Source organism: Erpetoichthys calabaricus, chromosome 1 (genome assembly GCF_900747795.2).
Source record: "Erpetoichthys calabaricus chromosome 1, fErpCal1.3, whole genome shotgun sequence".
NCBI lineage: Eukaryota > Metazoa > Chordata > Cladistia > Polypteriformes > Polypteridae > Erpetoichthys > Erpetoichthys calabaricus.
In genome coordinates, this window is record NC_041394.2 from 203,864,812 (window position 1) to 203,883,155 (window position 18,344).

The 18,344-nt window shown below is 34.6% G+C and overlaps 1 protein-coding gene across 3 annotated transcripts in view; it reads right to left on the reverse strand.

The window, feature by feature from the left end:
• cntn1b (contactin 1b) overlaps positions 1-18,344 on the reverse strand; it is a 356,136-nt gene that overhangs the window by 172,833 nt on the left and 164,959 nt on the right. For all 3 annotated transcript variants that reach the window (XM_028810951.2, XM_028810960.2, XM_028810943.2), the window contains 5 exons: positions 16,108-16,203; positions 13,339-13,545; positions 9,943-10,042; positions 8,909-9,090; positions 5,406-5,530 (listed from right to left, as the gene is read on the reverse strand). In XM_028810951.2, the coding sequence (XP_028666784.2) occupies positions 5,406-5,530; positions 8,909-9,090; positions 9,943-10,042; positions 13,339-13,545; positions 16,108-16,203 (710 nt within the window). The remainder of the gene's footprint in view (positions 1-5,405; positions 5,531-8,908; positions 9,091-9,942; positions 10,043-13,338; positions 13,546-16,107; positions 16,204-18,344) is intronic.

Below are 18,344 nucleotides of genomic sequence, written 5' to 3' on the forward strand. Positions count from 1 at the left end.
ATATGTAAGGACTCTATTTCTGTTAATTATATATCTATTATAAATCATATTTATATTTATTTATTTTTGTATATTATGCATCATTTTTCATATATATATATATATATATATATATATATTAATTTGTTTTTCTTTGCACATAATTATTGTATATTTTCAGTATATACAGTTCTTCAGAAGTTATACAGTACCTTGCGTAAAACAAGATTTTACTGCATAGGCTATTTGAAATATAAATATAACCTGTCTCTGACTGAAATTTAGTAAAATTATCCAAAACAAAAGTGATTAGATCAAAAATAAACTCAACTTGGTTTAATGAAAGGACTCATGCTCTGAAAATAATCCCAAAAACTAGACCATAAATGAAGAATAAAATTAGTTAGAATTAAATTGAAAAGTGTGTACAGACAGTATTAGCTGGAATAAAGAGAACCTGTTTCTCACCCACTCTGAATACAATTCCAGTGTATGAGTAGAACAGGAGAGACAAAAATGGAACTGCTCTGACATTAATCTCGCCCAAAACACTAATGCCTTGATCACAAAATCACTCAAGAAACGTAACAATTCAATTTTGTTAAATAGCTCAGTTTTATTTCTGAGAAACGTCCACATTCTCTGACGTTGGTCACCAAGATAAGATGGAATCAAAAGGATAAATGTTATGAAGCTTACAAAAAAGCAATAAATCTTGTTGTGAAAAATGGAAATGTTTTACTTGTCTTCAAAAGCTGAACTAAAAAGAAAATGTGTAATGTCAATACTTATTTATTGAATGTAAGTCATTAAATTTGTAAACTAGATGAGCAATAACTACTTTTCTATGAATATAGAAAAAGAGATGATATTAACTTGTGGAGATGACAAAGATGGTTAGAGTTCTTAACTAGCTGCTCACAAAAATACCAATGTGACAGTCATGATGAACTGACCCTACTATTCCATTTCTTTTCTCAATACCCTGATGTAGCTCTTAGTGCTGCTGCCTTATCGTCAAGCTCCTACTTCAACGCATTGTAAGTGTGTTCAAAGATACTGGGAGCATTGGAAGTCCAAGGATGAAAGGATTTAATCTTTTTGTTAAACTGCCTAGCACATACTTGTAATAGTGTAGAAAACCCCAGAGCAGGAAGGTGGCCAGGTTGGCCAAAGTCATCAAAACTGTAACTCTGCCCGACTTGACTGCCAGTTTGTCTATTAAAACCAACTGTGAAACTCAAGAGATTTACTCTTCTCAGGAATGCTGTTGGCTGTAGTTTTTGCTTTCCCCTCCTCTGTTGTCAACTGGCCATATCACAGTTATAATGTTAATGGACCTACAGTGTGATGAATTATTTATATTAATCAAATTTAAATTGCTGTTTTTGACTATCTTTTCAGCTTAGTTTGTGTGCTCATGGATGTAAATGATGTACCTTACATTTTAAGAATTGAAAAAGCCCTGTGTTCTTATTAGTAAATTTTTTTGTGTTAGATACATTTTTTCTCTTCATGGAATCATGTGTGTGTGTTTTTTTTAATTTAACATCTTTGTTTGAGAAACAATTTAATTGTTTTCTGTTTATTCATAATTGCACAATGCTGTCATTTAAGAATTTCAGCAGTTAGTTGAAAGGTCATTAGGAAACACTGAATGGTTGCTAGAGACTGCCTCCCAATAGGCACCACAGCTCATGCAATAATGACTTCCTTATAAATTCCTCTGTAGTACCATTAGTCCTGTTTGCAAGATTATGGATTTATTTATTTTTTTATATAATTTTATTGATTTTATTGAATAGATTATGGATTTCTACTGTAAACAAATATTTCCACAACTTGATTTAATTCTCAGCCATAACACTTTGACTCTGGTTGAAAAATTGTGATTTCTAGGGCCATGTTCCTAACAACCTCACATTGTATGAAGCAACATAGCCACAACTTGCTGGAACCTATGGCAAAACAAAATGTCATTGCAATAAAATAAAAATAATGCTCTTGCATATGAACGTTTTAAATGCAGCCTCCTGAGAAAATATAATTAGATTCGCCACATTAAATAAACATACTTCTGAGAATGATTTTTGAGCTTTGATTTCAAAAATAGCAAACATATCCTTTAAATGAGAGGAGGAGTTTGTCAAACTGACAAAAGAGATTTCCAGACCTCCTGGGAAGTAAATCCATCCATCCATGCATCTTCTTCAACCACTTTCCCAGGGCAGAGCTGTTGAGCAGCTGAAGTGTATCCTATCAATCATTGAGTGCAAGGCTAGAACAACACCTGGTCAGGGCACCAGTCTATAGCAGAGTGAATACAAACGCACTTGCACACTATGACCAATTTACCAATGCCAGTTCATGTAATTTGCATGTGTTTGGACTATCAATGGAAACCAGTGCTCCTGGAAGAATCTGTTATATTTTAATTACTTACAAACTATTTGAATTTGTAATTCCTATCTTACACTATGTCCATTTTCACAAAGTGCTTAGAATTATTATTTTAATCATAATTTGAAAAAAATACAGCACGCATTAGGTGCAATGTTTTCACCCAAAGCTAATAACTTGGATTTCTGAAGCTTTCCTTTGATAATTCTCCTAGCATTACCTCCTCAGAAACTAGTTGTCGTGTAACACCCACTATTACTTTCACTATTCCAATGTAAAGCTTCTGAGATATAAAGAGAGCAGTAGCTAAATAAAAAAAGAGCAGCTGCTTATTCTTGTCTTCACACTCAGTTTCCAAATAAAGAGTAGAATACTTAAAAAATTTTTGAATGCTACAGAAATTGAGTTATTTTTGCCAAACATATAAATCCTACTGGCTTTGTTGAGTTAGTTTAGGCAGCCTTTTGCTATGGCTGTATTGTGATTTGATACTAAAGACCAATTATAACAAAAGTTCGTCTACTGAGTCTACTGAAAAACAGAATGAAAACCATGTTTCTAATTAATGTGCTGAAAGACCTCTAAAAAATATAGTTTCTGCCTTTTTTTTTGGAAATGGCAACCATTCCACATGTGTTAATACAATTTAATCATTGCTATTAAGTGAATATATCAATTACTGCAGATTTATATTTGCTATTTTAGCACACACATTTATGCAAAAAGTGGCCTGCAGATTATGCCTGTTTCAAATCCCACTCCAGGTATTGGCAGGTAAAAAGTCTATTTTTTTTATATTTTTAAGCACATAAAATTCTCCATGTTTGACTGTCTTGTTATTTTTTTGCTTCGTTATTAATAGAATGCTGGTAAAATTAAATTTGAAAAATTATGGCTCTGTAATTTTATGAAACATTTACTGGAAAGGAAGGTTCAAAAACGAATAGCTATATTTTGCACAAGCCTCTTAGCTAAAACTAAATGAAGCAGTCACAACAAAAAAAATGGAGAATAAGCAGACCTGTGCACCAAAGCCATTTCTTAATTTTGGTAGTGAGAAAATTCACACCCTACTAATTTGTGAAATTGCCAACTGAGAACGGAGACGGGCTCATTAACTAGTATGGTCATGTGCAGGGTCAAGGAGCAAAGAGTAGTGGCCAAATCTCTAAAGACTGGCAAGGCTACACTCCATTTCACTCATATTGCACTCTTTGTACTTGACCATCTAATAATACAAGGGTTTAGTTAAAGGCATGAATTAATCTCATTAAAAGATTAGATGTATTGAAAACCTGCAGCTGTTGGGATTTAAAAAAAAAGTGTTTTAATTCTCTGAAATATGCAGAGCACAGTTAAAGGGAAATTACATTTTTAATGTATGTATTTTCTGTAGGTTTAAGGCCATAGTAAAACACTTTTTTGTGTTAAATGGAAAGAGTGAAATGTATCAATAAGAATATTAAAATTTATAAAAATGTACAAAAAATGATTTTAAATCTGAAACATCTACGCTGTTCAGTAAAACTTTGTAAAATATATCACTGGTGCATTGCATTGTTTGCACATATCGCTAAACAAAAATAGTAACTGAACTGGACATTTCCTAAAATTTTCACTTTAAAAGTGTTATATGAAAGTCTCCTTTGGCTATCTAGCTTTCTATTTATTTTCAAACCTGCTTAATACAATTCATGGTCACAAATGGCCATATTCTATTAATATTGGAGGCGACGCACACTCACACTTACATATGTTCACTCATATTGGGATACTTTAGAGTTACCAGTTAACTTAACAATCATGTTTTTAGAATGTCAGGAAAAAAACAGAACATATACACTTCACACAGGGAGTGACTTGGCTCTAACCATAATGGCGTCATGTCACTTTCACTGCAACATTCCTTTAAATAAAAATACAATTTGGGATTTTTATTTATAGTCAGAAGCTCAGTTTCAGGTAAGCAAACTTAGTTGCAAGCTATTACTAAAATCATTTCCGTCATTCGTGTTAAATAAACTTTCTTAAATGCAGTTAGCTATAATCATTCCAAATTGTACCTTAATTCAAAAGAGAATAAAAAAATGATAATATAATAATTAACCACCTAATTTAAGAGTGGGATTGAATAGAACAGTAGTGTCCCCGTTTCATGCTTGAGAAGTACCATTCCAGAGACATGCATTTACAAGGACGATTGGAAACTGCGAATAATAAACATATCAGCTCTTGACATGGATTTACAAGATGAGTGTCCATGCTATACAACTCTGTGATAAACTAAATGTACGTAAATAATAAGACAGACAGAGAGGCTGACAGCATGCGCTGATAGCGTGTTCCCATGCCCACCACACAACGAACCACCTGGATTGGGACACCATAATAAGACAGTTTTTATTTAAATAGTGATCATACTGAGAAGACCAAGAGAACAACTTTATGAAGAAAGAAAGGCGGAGAATCAATTCTTATTGTTCAAAATTCTTAAAGAGAAGCTAGAAGTTTGATTTTCATCTCAATATTCAGTTTGTTGCATTTCACAAATGTAACAGAGGTTGATTTTAAGGAAATCCTGGCAAATTGCTTTACATACCTCAACATATTTGTCTGGAAAGAGCTTCAATTCATGCCTTACTTCAATAATACTTCATGATATCCTTGCATCAAACAGCATATGAGACTAAGCACACTAACCAAAAAGTGAATTGTTGCCTGTATATATAATTTAACACTGGAAGTTTTGTTGTGAATAAATGGAAAAAGTGCAATCACGAAAGCAGTGTTTCCATATACTTTTTAGAGCTATTTTCAAATTGTAAGAGTTCACTTAACACTGGGACTTTTCCTGTGTTGATTATATTAAACTGTTGAGACAATGCTGATTATAGTCAAAATCTTGATGATGTTTTTATTTTTAACAGTGCTCCTTCTTGAAAACCAAATAACATTTACTGTATACCTACACAGAAACTACTGTAATAATGATTATTTTAATAAAACAAAGCTTGTATTATTCATACCGCAACTCCATTTTTAAGCCATCTGATGGTTGGTTTTGGTTTGCCTGTAGCTACACAGGACCAACTCATGTCACTGTCAATATCTCTCTGTGTATCATTTATGTGCTCTGCCCAGCTAGGAAAGGCTGAAAAAAAAACAAAAAAACATTAATTAAAGATTAACATATTTATAAATAAAGTATACTTTTATTAACAAAATAAAAAATACACAAGACCTATATTGCCTGATTTAACATTTAGAATTAAATTTAATATTTTCAATTTAGAGACCTTGTCACCTTATTGCAAAAGAAGCAATGCATTTTTAAACTGGTAGCAAAAAAGTGGGAAATGAACAACAAACCATATGCATACAATTTCATTACTAACTTAAGGCTGCCTAGGATATTAAGAAACAAATATTTGCCAAATGGCATACTTTCAAAGAAACTCTTACAAATGCCACATGACAAACAGTTTATGGAAACATATTTTTCAAAATAAATGCAGACAGGACTTAAAATTAAGTTCACTAGCAGTTGGATAAGCACCCAGTACACAGTAATTTTCTCTTTTTAAGGACCAAGCTTCTGAGAATAATTTTCCTTAAGTTCCCTGGTTTTCACTTATAGATCTGGTTGTAATTTTAAAACTCATAGGTAGCAAGCCAATAAATAATTAGTAGCATCAACTCAAATCTAATAAACGGAATAATAAAGTTACCAGAATCTCTAAAAGTAATCTTATAAATAAAGCAGTACAATGTTAAATTGCTCTAAGCCTAGCTTCTGAATTTGAATGATGTCTTTTTGATCTGAGTTTTGACCTTCATTTGACAGATGTATGTCCCTGTACCTTTGAATCTTAGTTTTTAAACCTGGAGCCCCTCAGGATAACCATTACACTGATGACTGGGCACAACCACAAGTCCAGGTTGGAATCAACAGCAATTTCCTTTAAAATTCTTATGAAATGCTACTGATCAGTTGCCAAAGGCAAAGTTCCATTAAGTACTAAAACAGGCACATAAAAACATAAAAACAGTTTTGATGAGAACAAAACACTCTCTCCAACATAAAATGTCTTCTATTTTCCTTTCTCATCTATTGTTAAGTTAACTTGCTCCATGTATTTGACGTTTTCTGAGTGAAGAAGAATGTCTTAAATTTGTATGCTACTTACCCCTAGTCAATTTCAATTAATCCTCTGCATTTATGTTTGAAAACCTTATTAGTATTATCATTCTTATTGTCTTCATTATTGTAAACACTTTGAGCATTCATTATCCAGTCCCATGAGGATGGAAGCAACCGACCCTGGATATTCTGATAATCCACTTCCTGGAATATACATCTAACACCAGCTCACACACTTGGCAAGATGATCAAAATCATCTGCTTTGAATTGTGAGAGGAAAGACACTTGGAGTGCAAACTCCATGAAGACAGTAACCACCTAATGTTTTTAAATCAGCACTGTACGGCATCAGCATTAATACCTCCATCTCTGTGCTGTCCCATTAGTATCATCTCACTACTTATTCACCATTTGCTTTGAATAAAAGGATTCAAGTTGCTCATCCTCTCTTCACAGCCCATATTTATAATCCCAGAACAGATTTGGTAGCTTGTAACACTTTGTTTAGTACCATTATATGTAACTTATAAAGTAAGGGAAGCATTGTAGTAAATGACAGGTATAAAGTACTGTATATTGCAAGCAGGTGCTTCTTAATAAGTGGCTATGAAAATATTTACGCAATTAATTACACATTCAGTCACCACTAATATCATGTATACAAACCTAGCTGATCATAGTGTTGGCTGCCATGTTTGCAGAAACAGTTTGTTGGGCTATATCTTGCATGGCCTACAGTTGTTTTTAGAGGAATAGTGGTTATTGTCTGTTGTAGTAATCTATTATTTTAAGTTCTCCAAAGGAAATGTGCAGTAAAAGTTTCATTCTATTATGTACACATGAAAATTAACTTGAAAATTATCATCAGTAAACTCCTTGAATGATATCTGTGCATTGATTAAAAAATTTAAGCAAAAAAAGACATGCAGCTCCACATTGTTCCCTGTAATGTCAAACTAAGGAGCAGAAAGTTGATGGTCTACTACATAGTGGAAAAAGATCTCATGATCAAATGATTTGTTTTCATTTTGTTTGATCTCAATGAGTAAAGAATTGCAAAATACTTGTTTTTCATAATGTATGGTTCTGGTCAATTTTTACGGTTGTGTGGGGGCTTGGTTTCCTTGCATACATGGTTTTGGTCCATTAGGGTCTGTTACCCTTAGAAGGTAACATTAATAGTAAAAAACACTAAGCAAATCTGAATGATCCTATTCACTAAATGTTGAAGCATTTCAGTCCTAATACATGCAGATTCCACCATGATTAAAATGGCCCCATTCACAAGACATGAGTGGTCATTAAATGTTTTAAAAAGATTAGCATGAGTGAAAACCATACACCTTTGACATCCAAGGCTACAGATCTCCCCACTGCCATCATGCATTCAAATTATTATAGCAATTTAATTAAGAGTTTTTCTCCATTCGGTAGCTGCAGTACCTTTATGTAATTCATTAAATATGCAGTAGACGAAATCTATAAACAGTAGTCTAGAAATGGTTTCACATGTGCATTAGACACCTCTCAGTTTGTACTCCATATAGTGCGGAATATAATCAAACATCTATCAGTATTTTGAAGGCTTTTGAAAAATATTTTCTACTAGTACTCCAGTCTACAATCATATACAGTAGCTCTACATTTCCATTTCTTTAAATAAATGTTTGTGCTTCTTTTATGGAAGACATTACATTTAATTACAATAAACTTCACACATATTAATTTTGTCTACAATAGATACTATTGACCTCAGAGTACCACCTAAGCCACTAAACTTAGTATCTGCAAAAGTAAACATACTTAGTTTCATTTGTATGTAAAACATTAAAAAGCAGCAGTAACTGCAGCAGTATATTTTATATACAGTACATGTTCATTTTTCTGGTACATTTCAGTTAACAAGCAGTAAAGTATTAAATAGATAAGATAGTAAGTGTAATAACGTTACAGTTAAAAAATATAATGGTTTTCAAAATGTAAAATTAGTCTGCTTGCAAACATAAAAAAGTAATTTAATGTTAACATATCAGGGATACAAGCACAAGATCCTTGTTCAGAAGGTGGAGCTGGTATGGTGGACAACGTAGGTGTCTCATGGACAACAAGGTCCTGAGGCTACAAATTTTAGATAAATGGTGAGAGAAAACAGTATTCTTTGCACTTGAAGTGCTCATGTGGACAGACTGTCATTAAAAGTGAAGTAGGGGCTTATTTGCATTTAAAGTTTAGCTGGATGACTGGGGTTTACTTTGCATAGTTCTGTTGCAAACTGGGTTACTCTGTGTAATCTTTCATTCTTATATTTTATGCACATTCTGTACATTCTGTACATAAGCAGTTGCATGAAACAATATTTTCAGGAAATTAAAACTAAACTGATTTACCTTCAACATATATTCTTGCTTGGTGAAGATCTTTTCCTTTCATGTTCAAAGCTTCACATTCATACAAGCCTTCATCTTCAAGCTGCACATTATAAATGTTAAAAACTGCACCAGACATAGTTATCTCATAATTGCTTGGAAGAGGTGCATCTACCTTTCGCCATCGTATTTCTGGAACAGGACTGAAGAAAAGATGCTGATTTAATTATTTAATCAAGACATTTGTCATGGTGATCTTAAATGAACTAAACAAAACTAATGTAAATTTAAAGCAATAATTATAAAACTCACAAACTGAAATATCATGCTCATTTACCCTCAAGATATTTAATTCTTGAAGCTTTGGCACTTGCCAGTTGATACTCCTAATGAGCATTTTATTAGTTAAATAATTTTTAACGTCCTTTCCTGTGACACACGTTGGGGTTAGTAGTAAGGATATAATTGGTTTTAGAGGTCACGTCTGTAGACCTGCTACATTTTTTTTATTCATAAAACTTCAGAAAATATGACAGATTATATACAGTATTTCAACGCATAAAACATGTTGATCACTTAAAGAACTCAATATTGCAGGTGCTCAATTAACTAAATTGAAAAATACATTTTGCAGTAATGTGAAGAAACCAGATTATGTAATGTCTAATTCTAGGCTTTGTACAATATAAATTTTTTCATGGCATTTAAAACTTTAACCTTTCTCAAAGACATACAATTAGTAAAATGTGTTTGCAATTAAAAGAAAATAAAAGGATCTCTTTATTATTAAATAAAATGTCAGCAATATTCAACATGTAATTTAATATATGGTTTACAATACATAAAAATCCTGTAATTTATGACCAAGTACTATTTATTTAAAATGTGAAATAGTCAGAAAGAGATACTGAAAATAAAAATAATGTGAATTTGAGTAAAAAGAAGTTTAGTTAACTGATAGTAAATGATTGTACAGTAAATAAAGAAAATACAAAAAAATACAAAAACTAACAGCAGTATGCTTATTATGTACACAAACTGATAAAACAGCTTACTTTCCAAGTGCAAAACATTCAAGACTGGCATTTTGTCCAACAAATGCATACAACTCACGAAACTTGACTTTTATGTCTGCAGGATATTTTTTCACTGAACCTTTGAAACAAAAGGAAATAAAAAGGTAGTTTTAGAGATCATAGAAGCATCCCATAAAGTGTGAAAATTGAATGATTTTTCTAAATATCTTCTTTAACAACAAGAATACTGCAAAAACACGTTAATAGAGTTAAATAAATGCTTCTGCAATAAAAAAATGTTGCTCAACATGACCTGTTTATGGATGTGGTACGAGATTCTCCAGAAAGAATATCCTGTTTTCCAACACAACCCTCACTATTCATTTTGCGGCAGGAACTCAATGCCAAACAATGTCCCATTAATAATACAAGCATCATCTTTTTTTTTTCCTCAAAATCTTTTTGAACTCTATAGGCACCTTAAATGTAAAACATTTCAAAACAATTTCTGTTCTGTTCAATTCTGCTTAAAGAAGTTCAGGGTTAGAGGTGGTTAGATGCTATCCTGGCAACAATCACAGTAAGGCTGGAAGCAGCTCTGGAGAGGGCAGACAGCCCATCAAAAGGCCAATTCTTGCATATAGCCACACCCATATTCACAATATTCAGCCACACTCATTTTCACACTCAGCAAATCTGGAACTACCATTTAACCTATTATGCATGTCTTTGAGTGACTAGGGGAGCATATGCTAATTTTTCACGTACAATGACAGGGTGCAGGCTATATCTCTCTATTATATAAAAAAATCTTTGGAGGAGATGAGACCTGTTCAGAGAGACAAGATGTGACTTTCTCAGTAAGACACTTTCACATCCCATGAGACGAGACTTTGTGCCAAGAGATTTAACCACGCCTGGGGCTGGAAAAAGACAATGAGTTGATGACAATGTAGAACGTCATAAAGAATTCAATAATGTTGGTGTGATGCACATGCAGAGCAGGTTAGAGATAATGTAAGTAGGAAAATTCGAAAGTCTCCAAAAAATTATAGTAAAGATCGCATTACCGCAAACAAACGGAAATTATTACTCAGTGAAATAACAGAACAGTGAAAAGAGATCGATTATATTGTTCGGATTTAAACTTTAAGTCGGAGACTTGTAGATCGTCTAATTTGTGTTGCCAGGAGGGGACAGTTCCATCTCTCAATTAAAAGAATAGAAAATCTTCCTCTTCATAGGGGCACGCCTTGGGAGTGGGACCCCCAACAGGAGCAGAGAATGTCTGGGGTAGAAGAGAGACAAGGCAGTGAGATAAAAGGACAGCTGCTGTACAGGCTTTTAAATGTTCGAAGTGCCACACAAGATGCAGATCACGCAGCACGGCAGCAGCAGCAAGCCAGCAGCTGATTGAGCAAAGAGGAGGTAAAGAACAAAACAACGTATTTGTTTCCCATTGTATCACCGTTTAAGAGGGGGTTTCGGAGGAGCAACCGCATCTCCTTGGGGTGCGTTCAGCCCCCCACTTTACAACGTGAGCAGCAGAGATGCCTGGTGGCTGGCGTGTAGCACAGGCTGGCGGGGTGGTTGTGGTTGGGGGTTGGTGAGTGAAGCGAGCAGGGGGCAAAGCCTCCTAGTTTACCCTTTTGACTCATTTAAAAACCTGTCAGAATAATGGTAATACAAGATAGCATTTATAGTCATTTCATTTATTCAGAAACATACAGTATACGTTAATTAATTTAAGCAATGTACCCCTGCTCCCAAATTTTTTATTGTATGCGAGGTGTGACAATTTAATTCCAGAAATGAACATATAGAAAAAATGTGTGCATATTTATGCAATAATGCCATTTGTTATTTTCAAAGTAATCACCTTATGCAGCTACACATTTAGTTAGACGACACTGACATTGCTGGAAACATACCTGGAACTCTGTTGCTGGAATACCCTTGACTTGCTTTGTCATACTATGATGGATATCAGAAAAAGTTGTCATCCTTTCATGGCAGTTTTTATTTTTAGGAAGAGCCAGAAAGCCAGAAAGGGGCTACGTCAGGGTAATAGGGTGGATGATCCAATTTGGTTATTGATTTAGCAGCCAGAATATTGTAAACACTAAGCTCATCATGGCTTGGGGCATTGTCATGTTGGATCATCCATGTCTGAGGTTGTTGTTCATATATTTTTGCCCCTTTTTGAACCTCTTATGCCACTCAAATACATTTGACTTTTTCATAGCATCCTTACCATACATCACTTCAACAGCTTCAACAGTATTACTTTGTATCTATCACAAGTGACACAACAGGCTCAATCCAGGAACTGTCACACCTCATATATCTCATTCCTCCTTATGTCTACAGCAGCCTTTTCAAATTAAATGAAGACACAATGAGTCCTAAAACCTATTTCTGTAGTGCAAAATATAGTTATATTTCATGATGTCTGAATATACAGTAGATAGAAATGACTTATCAAAGAATGACTTCCAATGTGGCGTGTAACTGGTAGAGTAAGTGACAATGTGAAATATGTTTTTTGCCTCCTTGTAGTAATTAAAGAGAATGAAAGAGAAAGAAATGACAGACTTGTATGGGCAGACAGGAGGTCATTATTGTTTTAAACCTTTTGATAGCAGTTTTCATTATCACACAAATGGGGGTAAGTACTTATTTGAAAAAAAGGTCATTTTGCCCTTGAAAGGTGACAGAATAATGTGTTCCAACATTAATGACAGATGTCCAACATAAAATGAATTTCAATAAATCACTGTTATGCAGCACCAATACAATGCATATCAATTCAAGATGCATGTATAAAGAATATAATAAAGAGAACAAGACAACTACTCATAAGACAAATATTCTTTCCTTCTTTTTTAAAACCTTCTCAGTTTAAAACACAGTCATAAAATGCAATAAAGTTAAGGGAAATAAATACATTTATTTTACATAGGAGAACAGCAAAAAAATAATAACATCCAGTAAAGCCAGAATCATTAGGGTATCATATATGCAATTATAAATATCTAATTGCCAAAAAGATAACAGGTATACTCCCAATCCCAATTTAAGCATTAGCACTGAAACAGCCTTACATTGAGAGACATAGGCTGTTAAAGTGATTAAATATTCATTGAAAGTGAAAAGTAATTTTCTTCAAGAGCACTTTTCATGTCCCCATTGCTTAATATAAAGTGTTTTCTACTCAATGCTATATAGCAGGCATTTTATTTCAGTTTTCCTTATTGGGCATGAAATACAGAATTAACAGCTCAGGCAATTGGCAACCCCATGATTATGAGAAACCTAAATAACAGTGAAAATGAAAAGCTACAATTAACTGTGCTTTATTGTACTATGGGCTTCAACTTATATTGTTCCTTTTGGTGCTGGCATTTACAAGGTTACTGATGTCAAAACACTTACGTTCTACCATGGGAGTTAGTGAAATGTATTTGCTGAAGACACTTTTTGAAATAGAGGGACTGGTTACAAAGCAAGAGTAATTTCCTTTGTCAGCCACTTCAACTTTAGATATGTAGAGATTGCCTGTTGTCTGTGAAACAAACATTCGCTCATCCATTTTGATGAAGTTAGGAAATTCATCAAAAATCCAGCGATATATCAAATCATCTAAAAGAAAAATAATAGCTTTCATTTAGGACATTAGATGAACAGGCAATTAAACTCAAATTCAATAATACAATTAATTTCCTCCGTTATAAATTACTTATCATTAATATTAATATTTTTAAACTGATACTGAAACTGTATAAATGCAAAAATAAAATATGAACCCTAAATAATTACTCATAAATCTTACAATACATTTTTAAAAATGCAGATTTATTGCAAGATTTATTAGTCATTATTTAAAAATTATTTTTGCTTTGCAAAAGATTTTATAAAATGTCATTAAAATGTGATTACCTTTTTAGAGATCTGGAAGTTTTTTAGTGCTACTAGATTAGTTTCACTGTTTATATAACAATATAAACTAGAAAAGAAAAATTGTTTATTCAGCATAGTATAAAGTCAGTTCATAACTATAAAGCCATAATAATGCATACTTTACTTCCAAAAATAAACCCTACTATGTCAATTTTAAGCTCTCCCTTAGAATAGTTAACAAAAGTTTACGTATCCATAGATTGCAATGTGGACATTTTGTATAATGTTGCAGCAAGTGAAAGAAAAGATCAAAAAGAAAACCATTCATTCTAATACAAGGCTAAAGTGGAACAGAACCAATTTCTAGTAGCATTTAGCACAAGGTAAGAAAAAACTGAATATAGCAAAAACCTAACTTCACACCTAACTACTGTTAATCATATAGGACAACATTTTAAACAGCAATTAACATAATCTGCACATCTTGTGGAAAAGACAAAGATCTCAAGAACCTGGAGAAAACAGTGTTCAGTCCAGAATCTGAAACAACGGCTCATGGGCCTTTGAGACAGCAGTGCAAACCTGTGCACCCTAAAACAAATTAGAGATGTTCAAAATATATTCTGTAAAAGGTCATACTAGATATACTTATCAGTCTATTGCAAAATAATTAGAAATGTATTACTTTATTGTATTGTCAAATCAACAACAATTATTTGATTAACTATATACCTCTTCAACATCTGAACTTCCAAAAATCTGGCTATCAATGAGTGCTCAAAAAGTGAATGATAGAATGTCATGGGGATATCATTTTACTGTACTATGCAACTTTGTATTTGGATCCAGTATTTATGCTTGGATTAAGCTGAGCACTTGTGGTCCAGAGCACATTGTTAATACAAAAGTCCACAGAACCAGACAAGGTTGGATATCATCAATGCTTTTTAAACCACTGATTGTCTGCCTTTAGCGAAAGTCATAAACAAAAAGAATTATAAGGAAAGAAATGGAACAAAAAGTATCCCATTATGCTATTAAAATTATTCTCCCCATTACCAAGCAAAACGTATTGCCAACTGCAATAAATCTACTGCACAAAGAGGAAGGTGTGACCATGTTTTATTCTGTTGGTATGATGAATTCATACAATGCAATATCCTGTAGTCATGTGATGGTGATGGAGCACTGTTGCCAACAACAAAGAGTAACAAAAGGACAATAGCCATAGCCAAAAACAATAAATAAATAAGTAAGTAAATAAATAAATAATATTAAAAATGAATGATATTAAAATCAAACCAAAACACTAAAATATAAGAAAAAATTAATTCTACAATAAATAAATTAATAACAAATTGGACTACGTTTTATATATTACTAGCTATCCCCTGCAGCTCTGCCCATGTAATAGTGAAACAGGAAAAATTTGAAAATCAATAAAAAAATGTAATTCTGGCCAAGCAAAAGGTAGGTACACGCTCCAATGTCAAATGTTGGCACTGTATCTGATCGTGTTTAGCTCTGACAGGAGAGCGTTCCCCACGTGGGGAGAAAAGCATGTGGCTGTGATATCTCTGGCAATCAGCCGCTACCATCTCAAACACACGTAGCTCTGATCTCTCTCTCAAAAACATCAAACGTTACTTCTTAACAATCTGTAGATGATAATGTCTGTTGAAGAAACAGGTATCGCTAACTAAGCAGAGGCAAGGTACGCTCCAACACGTGGTGAGAGGTAGACCGACTCGAACAGAGTCTGGAAAGTGTGAGAGGAGGGCTCCTCCCCCATCCCATCGGCCAGCAGCCGCTCTCTTGGATTTGCGAAAATAAATCGGTACCACAAGCAAACTATGATACTTAACGCAATGAGAGAAGTCACAAAATCAACTGGAATGTTCAAGCAAATTATAGGAAAATTCTATCTCTCTTGTGAAAAGCAGACAGACAGACAGATGTTGGATTTTATATATATTTAATTATACAGTATATACATATATAGATAGATAGATAGATAGATAGATAGATAGATAGATAGATAGATAGATAGATAGATAGATAGATAGATAGATAGATAGATAGATAGATAGATAGATAGATAGATAGATAATTCTGTTCTGAATGCTCGGTTGTAACAATTTTAATCTAATTACTGCTGTATATTTTCAAACTAAAAAAATAAAATCTATTAGTCTATTAAAATTCAAAGTTAAGCAAACTAGATACAGAAACATTTAGGAAGCCCTCATTCTAGTAATATTATTTTAAAGTCAATGCATCCATTTGTCTCTTTTTCTCGCTAACCTGGGTAATGGTCTGGAGGATCACATATGAGTGCTGCTCCCTGGCCTTCTTTATAGTTCACTATTTGCCGTTCTTCTGTTGAAAATGTATCCAAATCTAGGAAAATGGAAAAAAAGTTATATTTTAGTTTTTTGCAACTCTAGGTTTTTATATAGTAAAAAGTAGATACAGTAGTAACATCCATCCATTCTATTTTGCAGGCAAAAAAAAAAGTTCAAATGTGTGCCAGCTCTTGAACATTTAATTACAACTCTGTTCCCTAGATCTCCTCCCAATTGGATGCAACTTTTTGAAAATGGACACCATAATATGAACTCATAATAGAATGTTTCATAAAACTGCACCTCTAAGAAGAAAAAAAAATGGTGGTCTTAGCTGTCTCCAATATTCACTAGATGGGGATAAGAAAACATTGCTTTTGCTAAAGTCTTTTTCTTTATTTTAATATATATGAATAGCACACACTAAACTGACCTCTTTTGTCATATAGCTCTCTGAACAGAGAATGAAAGGTAGGTTGTATTTTAAGTTTGATGGAATCTGTTTTGGGATACAATGGGTTTCATCATAGCAATATTTTTCCAAACCAAATTTGTGCTTAAACTTTTTGTAGAAGCTAAATTAAGTGCTAGTCAGTAGTTAGCAAGGCTTTAGGAGCTCCAAACTGATTTATAAGGACTGCTTGTAGCCCAACATAATAATGGCTGATCTTGCGCTTTTGTGTGATTTGGTTCTCTTCAAGAGGGTGCAATCTTAGGGCTTGCACAAAACTGTTGTGTGTTGTGTGTGTGTGTGTGTGTATATATATATATATATATATATATATATATAGTCATGCATGAGTGCATAGGGAGCGGCTTAAGGACCTGACGAGCACCGCAAAATCTCGTGTCAAGGGACAGCGGCAGGGTACTAACCTTTCTCTCTTTGTTCCCTCAGGAAAAACGAAGCAACACCGCCATGAGTTCACCCGGACTCAATAATCTCAAGACACTTCCGGGTTCACTCCTTCCCTCTGGTCCCCACCTGATGACGTCAATACCACCGCGACTCCTTCCCAGCATTCCGTGTGTCCACTTCCGTTCCCACCCCATAAATTGTCCGCCTGTCATTTGTTTTGTTGTCTGTATTCGATGTATGAACTGACCCGATTAAGAAGAGATTCTCAACAATATATGAGGACGGAAACCCCAAACCTTTATTCTCTCTTTCTGACGTTTAGGAGACAACTAAAGGGCTTGAGTACATGTAATTCCACGCCAAACCAGAGGGTGGCGAAGTGCACTAATTCTTTCTCTCGATCTCTTACAGACCATTCTAGGGAAATCCCACCTGGCTGTGGCGCAGCCAACGACGTCACTTCCGGTTCCGGCCCTGATGACATCATTTCCCCTACTGGCCTTTAAAGCTGCCATCTTATATATACTAAGTCAGTTCTGTTTTGGATTCAGCTGTGTGAACATGTCTGTTCCATTGAATCAGTTTTGCAGCCGGGAAAAATTATACGGGTGGCTGCCCCAAACCTTCTCAACGTCTTATGGTCGTTTTTGTGACAGTGGCGTAGTTGGCAGGATGATAAAAGCTCAGAAGAGAACGGGACCGGACCTGAATCATGACCAGGTGGGACAGTACCGGGGTCGAGCTTCGGGGTGGGGTTTTCATCTCGGATTTCAGAAAGAACTGGTGCAGACTCTGCTCCATTTGTCTAATTCTGGGCCACGTAAATTAAATAGGGAAAGTGTCGATGGGACACACAGATGTCGGCTGGTCTCTATGGGGGTAGCGATGGGGACTTATTATGCTCTCTCGGAGGAGAGAGCTGTCCTTCCCGCAGGGGCCAAGGCCCCAGAGCAAAGTGGGGATTCCCTAGACCGGGAGGTGAAGATATTACAGGCATGGAGGCTAGATCCTGAGCGGTCTACCCAAGAGCAACTTGATGATCTGTGGAAAACAGTGGTGGGTTGGTTAAAGCCCACTGAGTGCAACACCTTCCAAATTGTCAAAAAGGGTAGCCTGTTTTATATTAATAAATAATCTTCCGGAACATTTCACCCAGCTGGTCTGGGGATACTTTTCTACTGTGCTCGAGCTCATCGAAACATCTATGACAACCTCGCAATTTGGGAGAGCAGAACGGTCCTTTAGTGGATGCTGTGGAGATAGCGTCCCTCCTAATCTGCCCCCTTGGCATAAACTGAGGTGTGCACTGGAGTCCCCGATTCTGCGGCCGCGGCCCT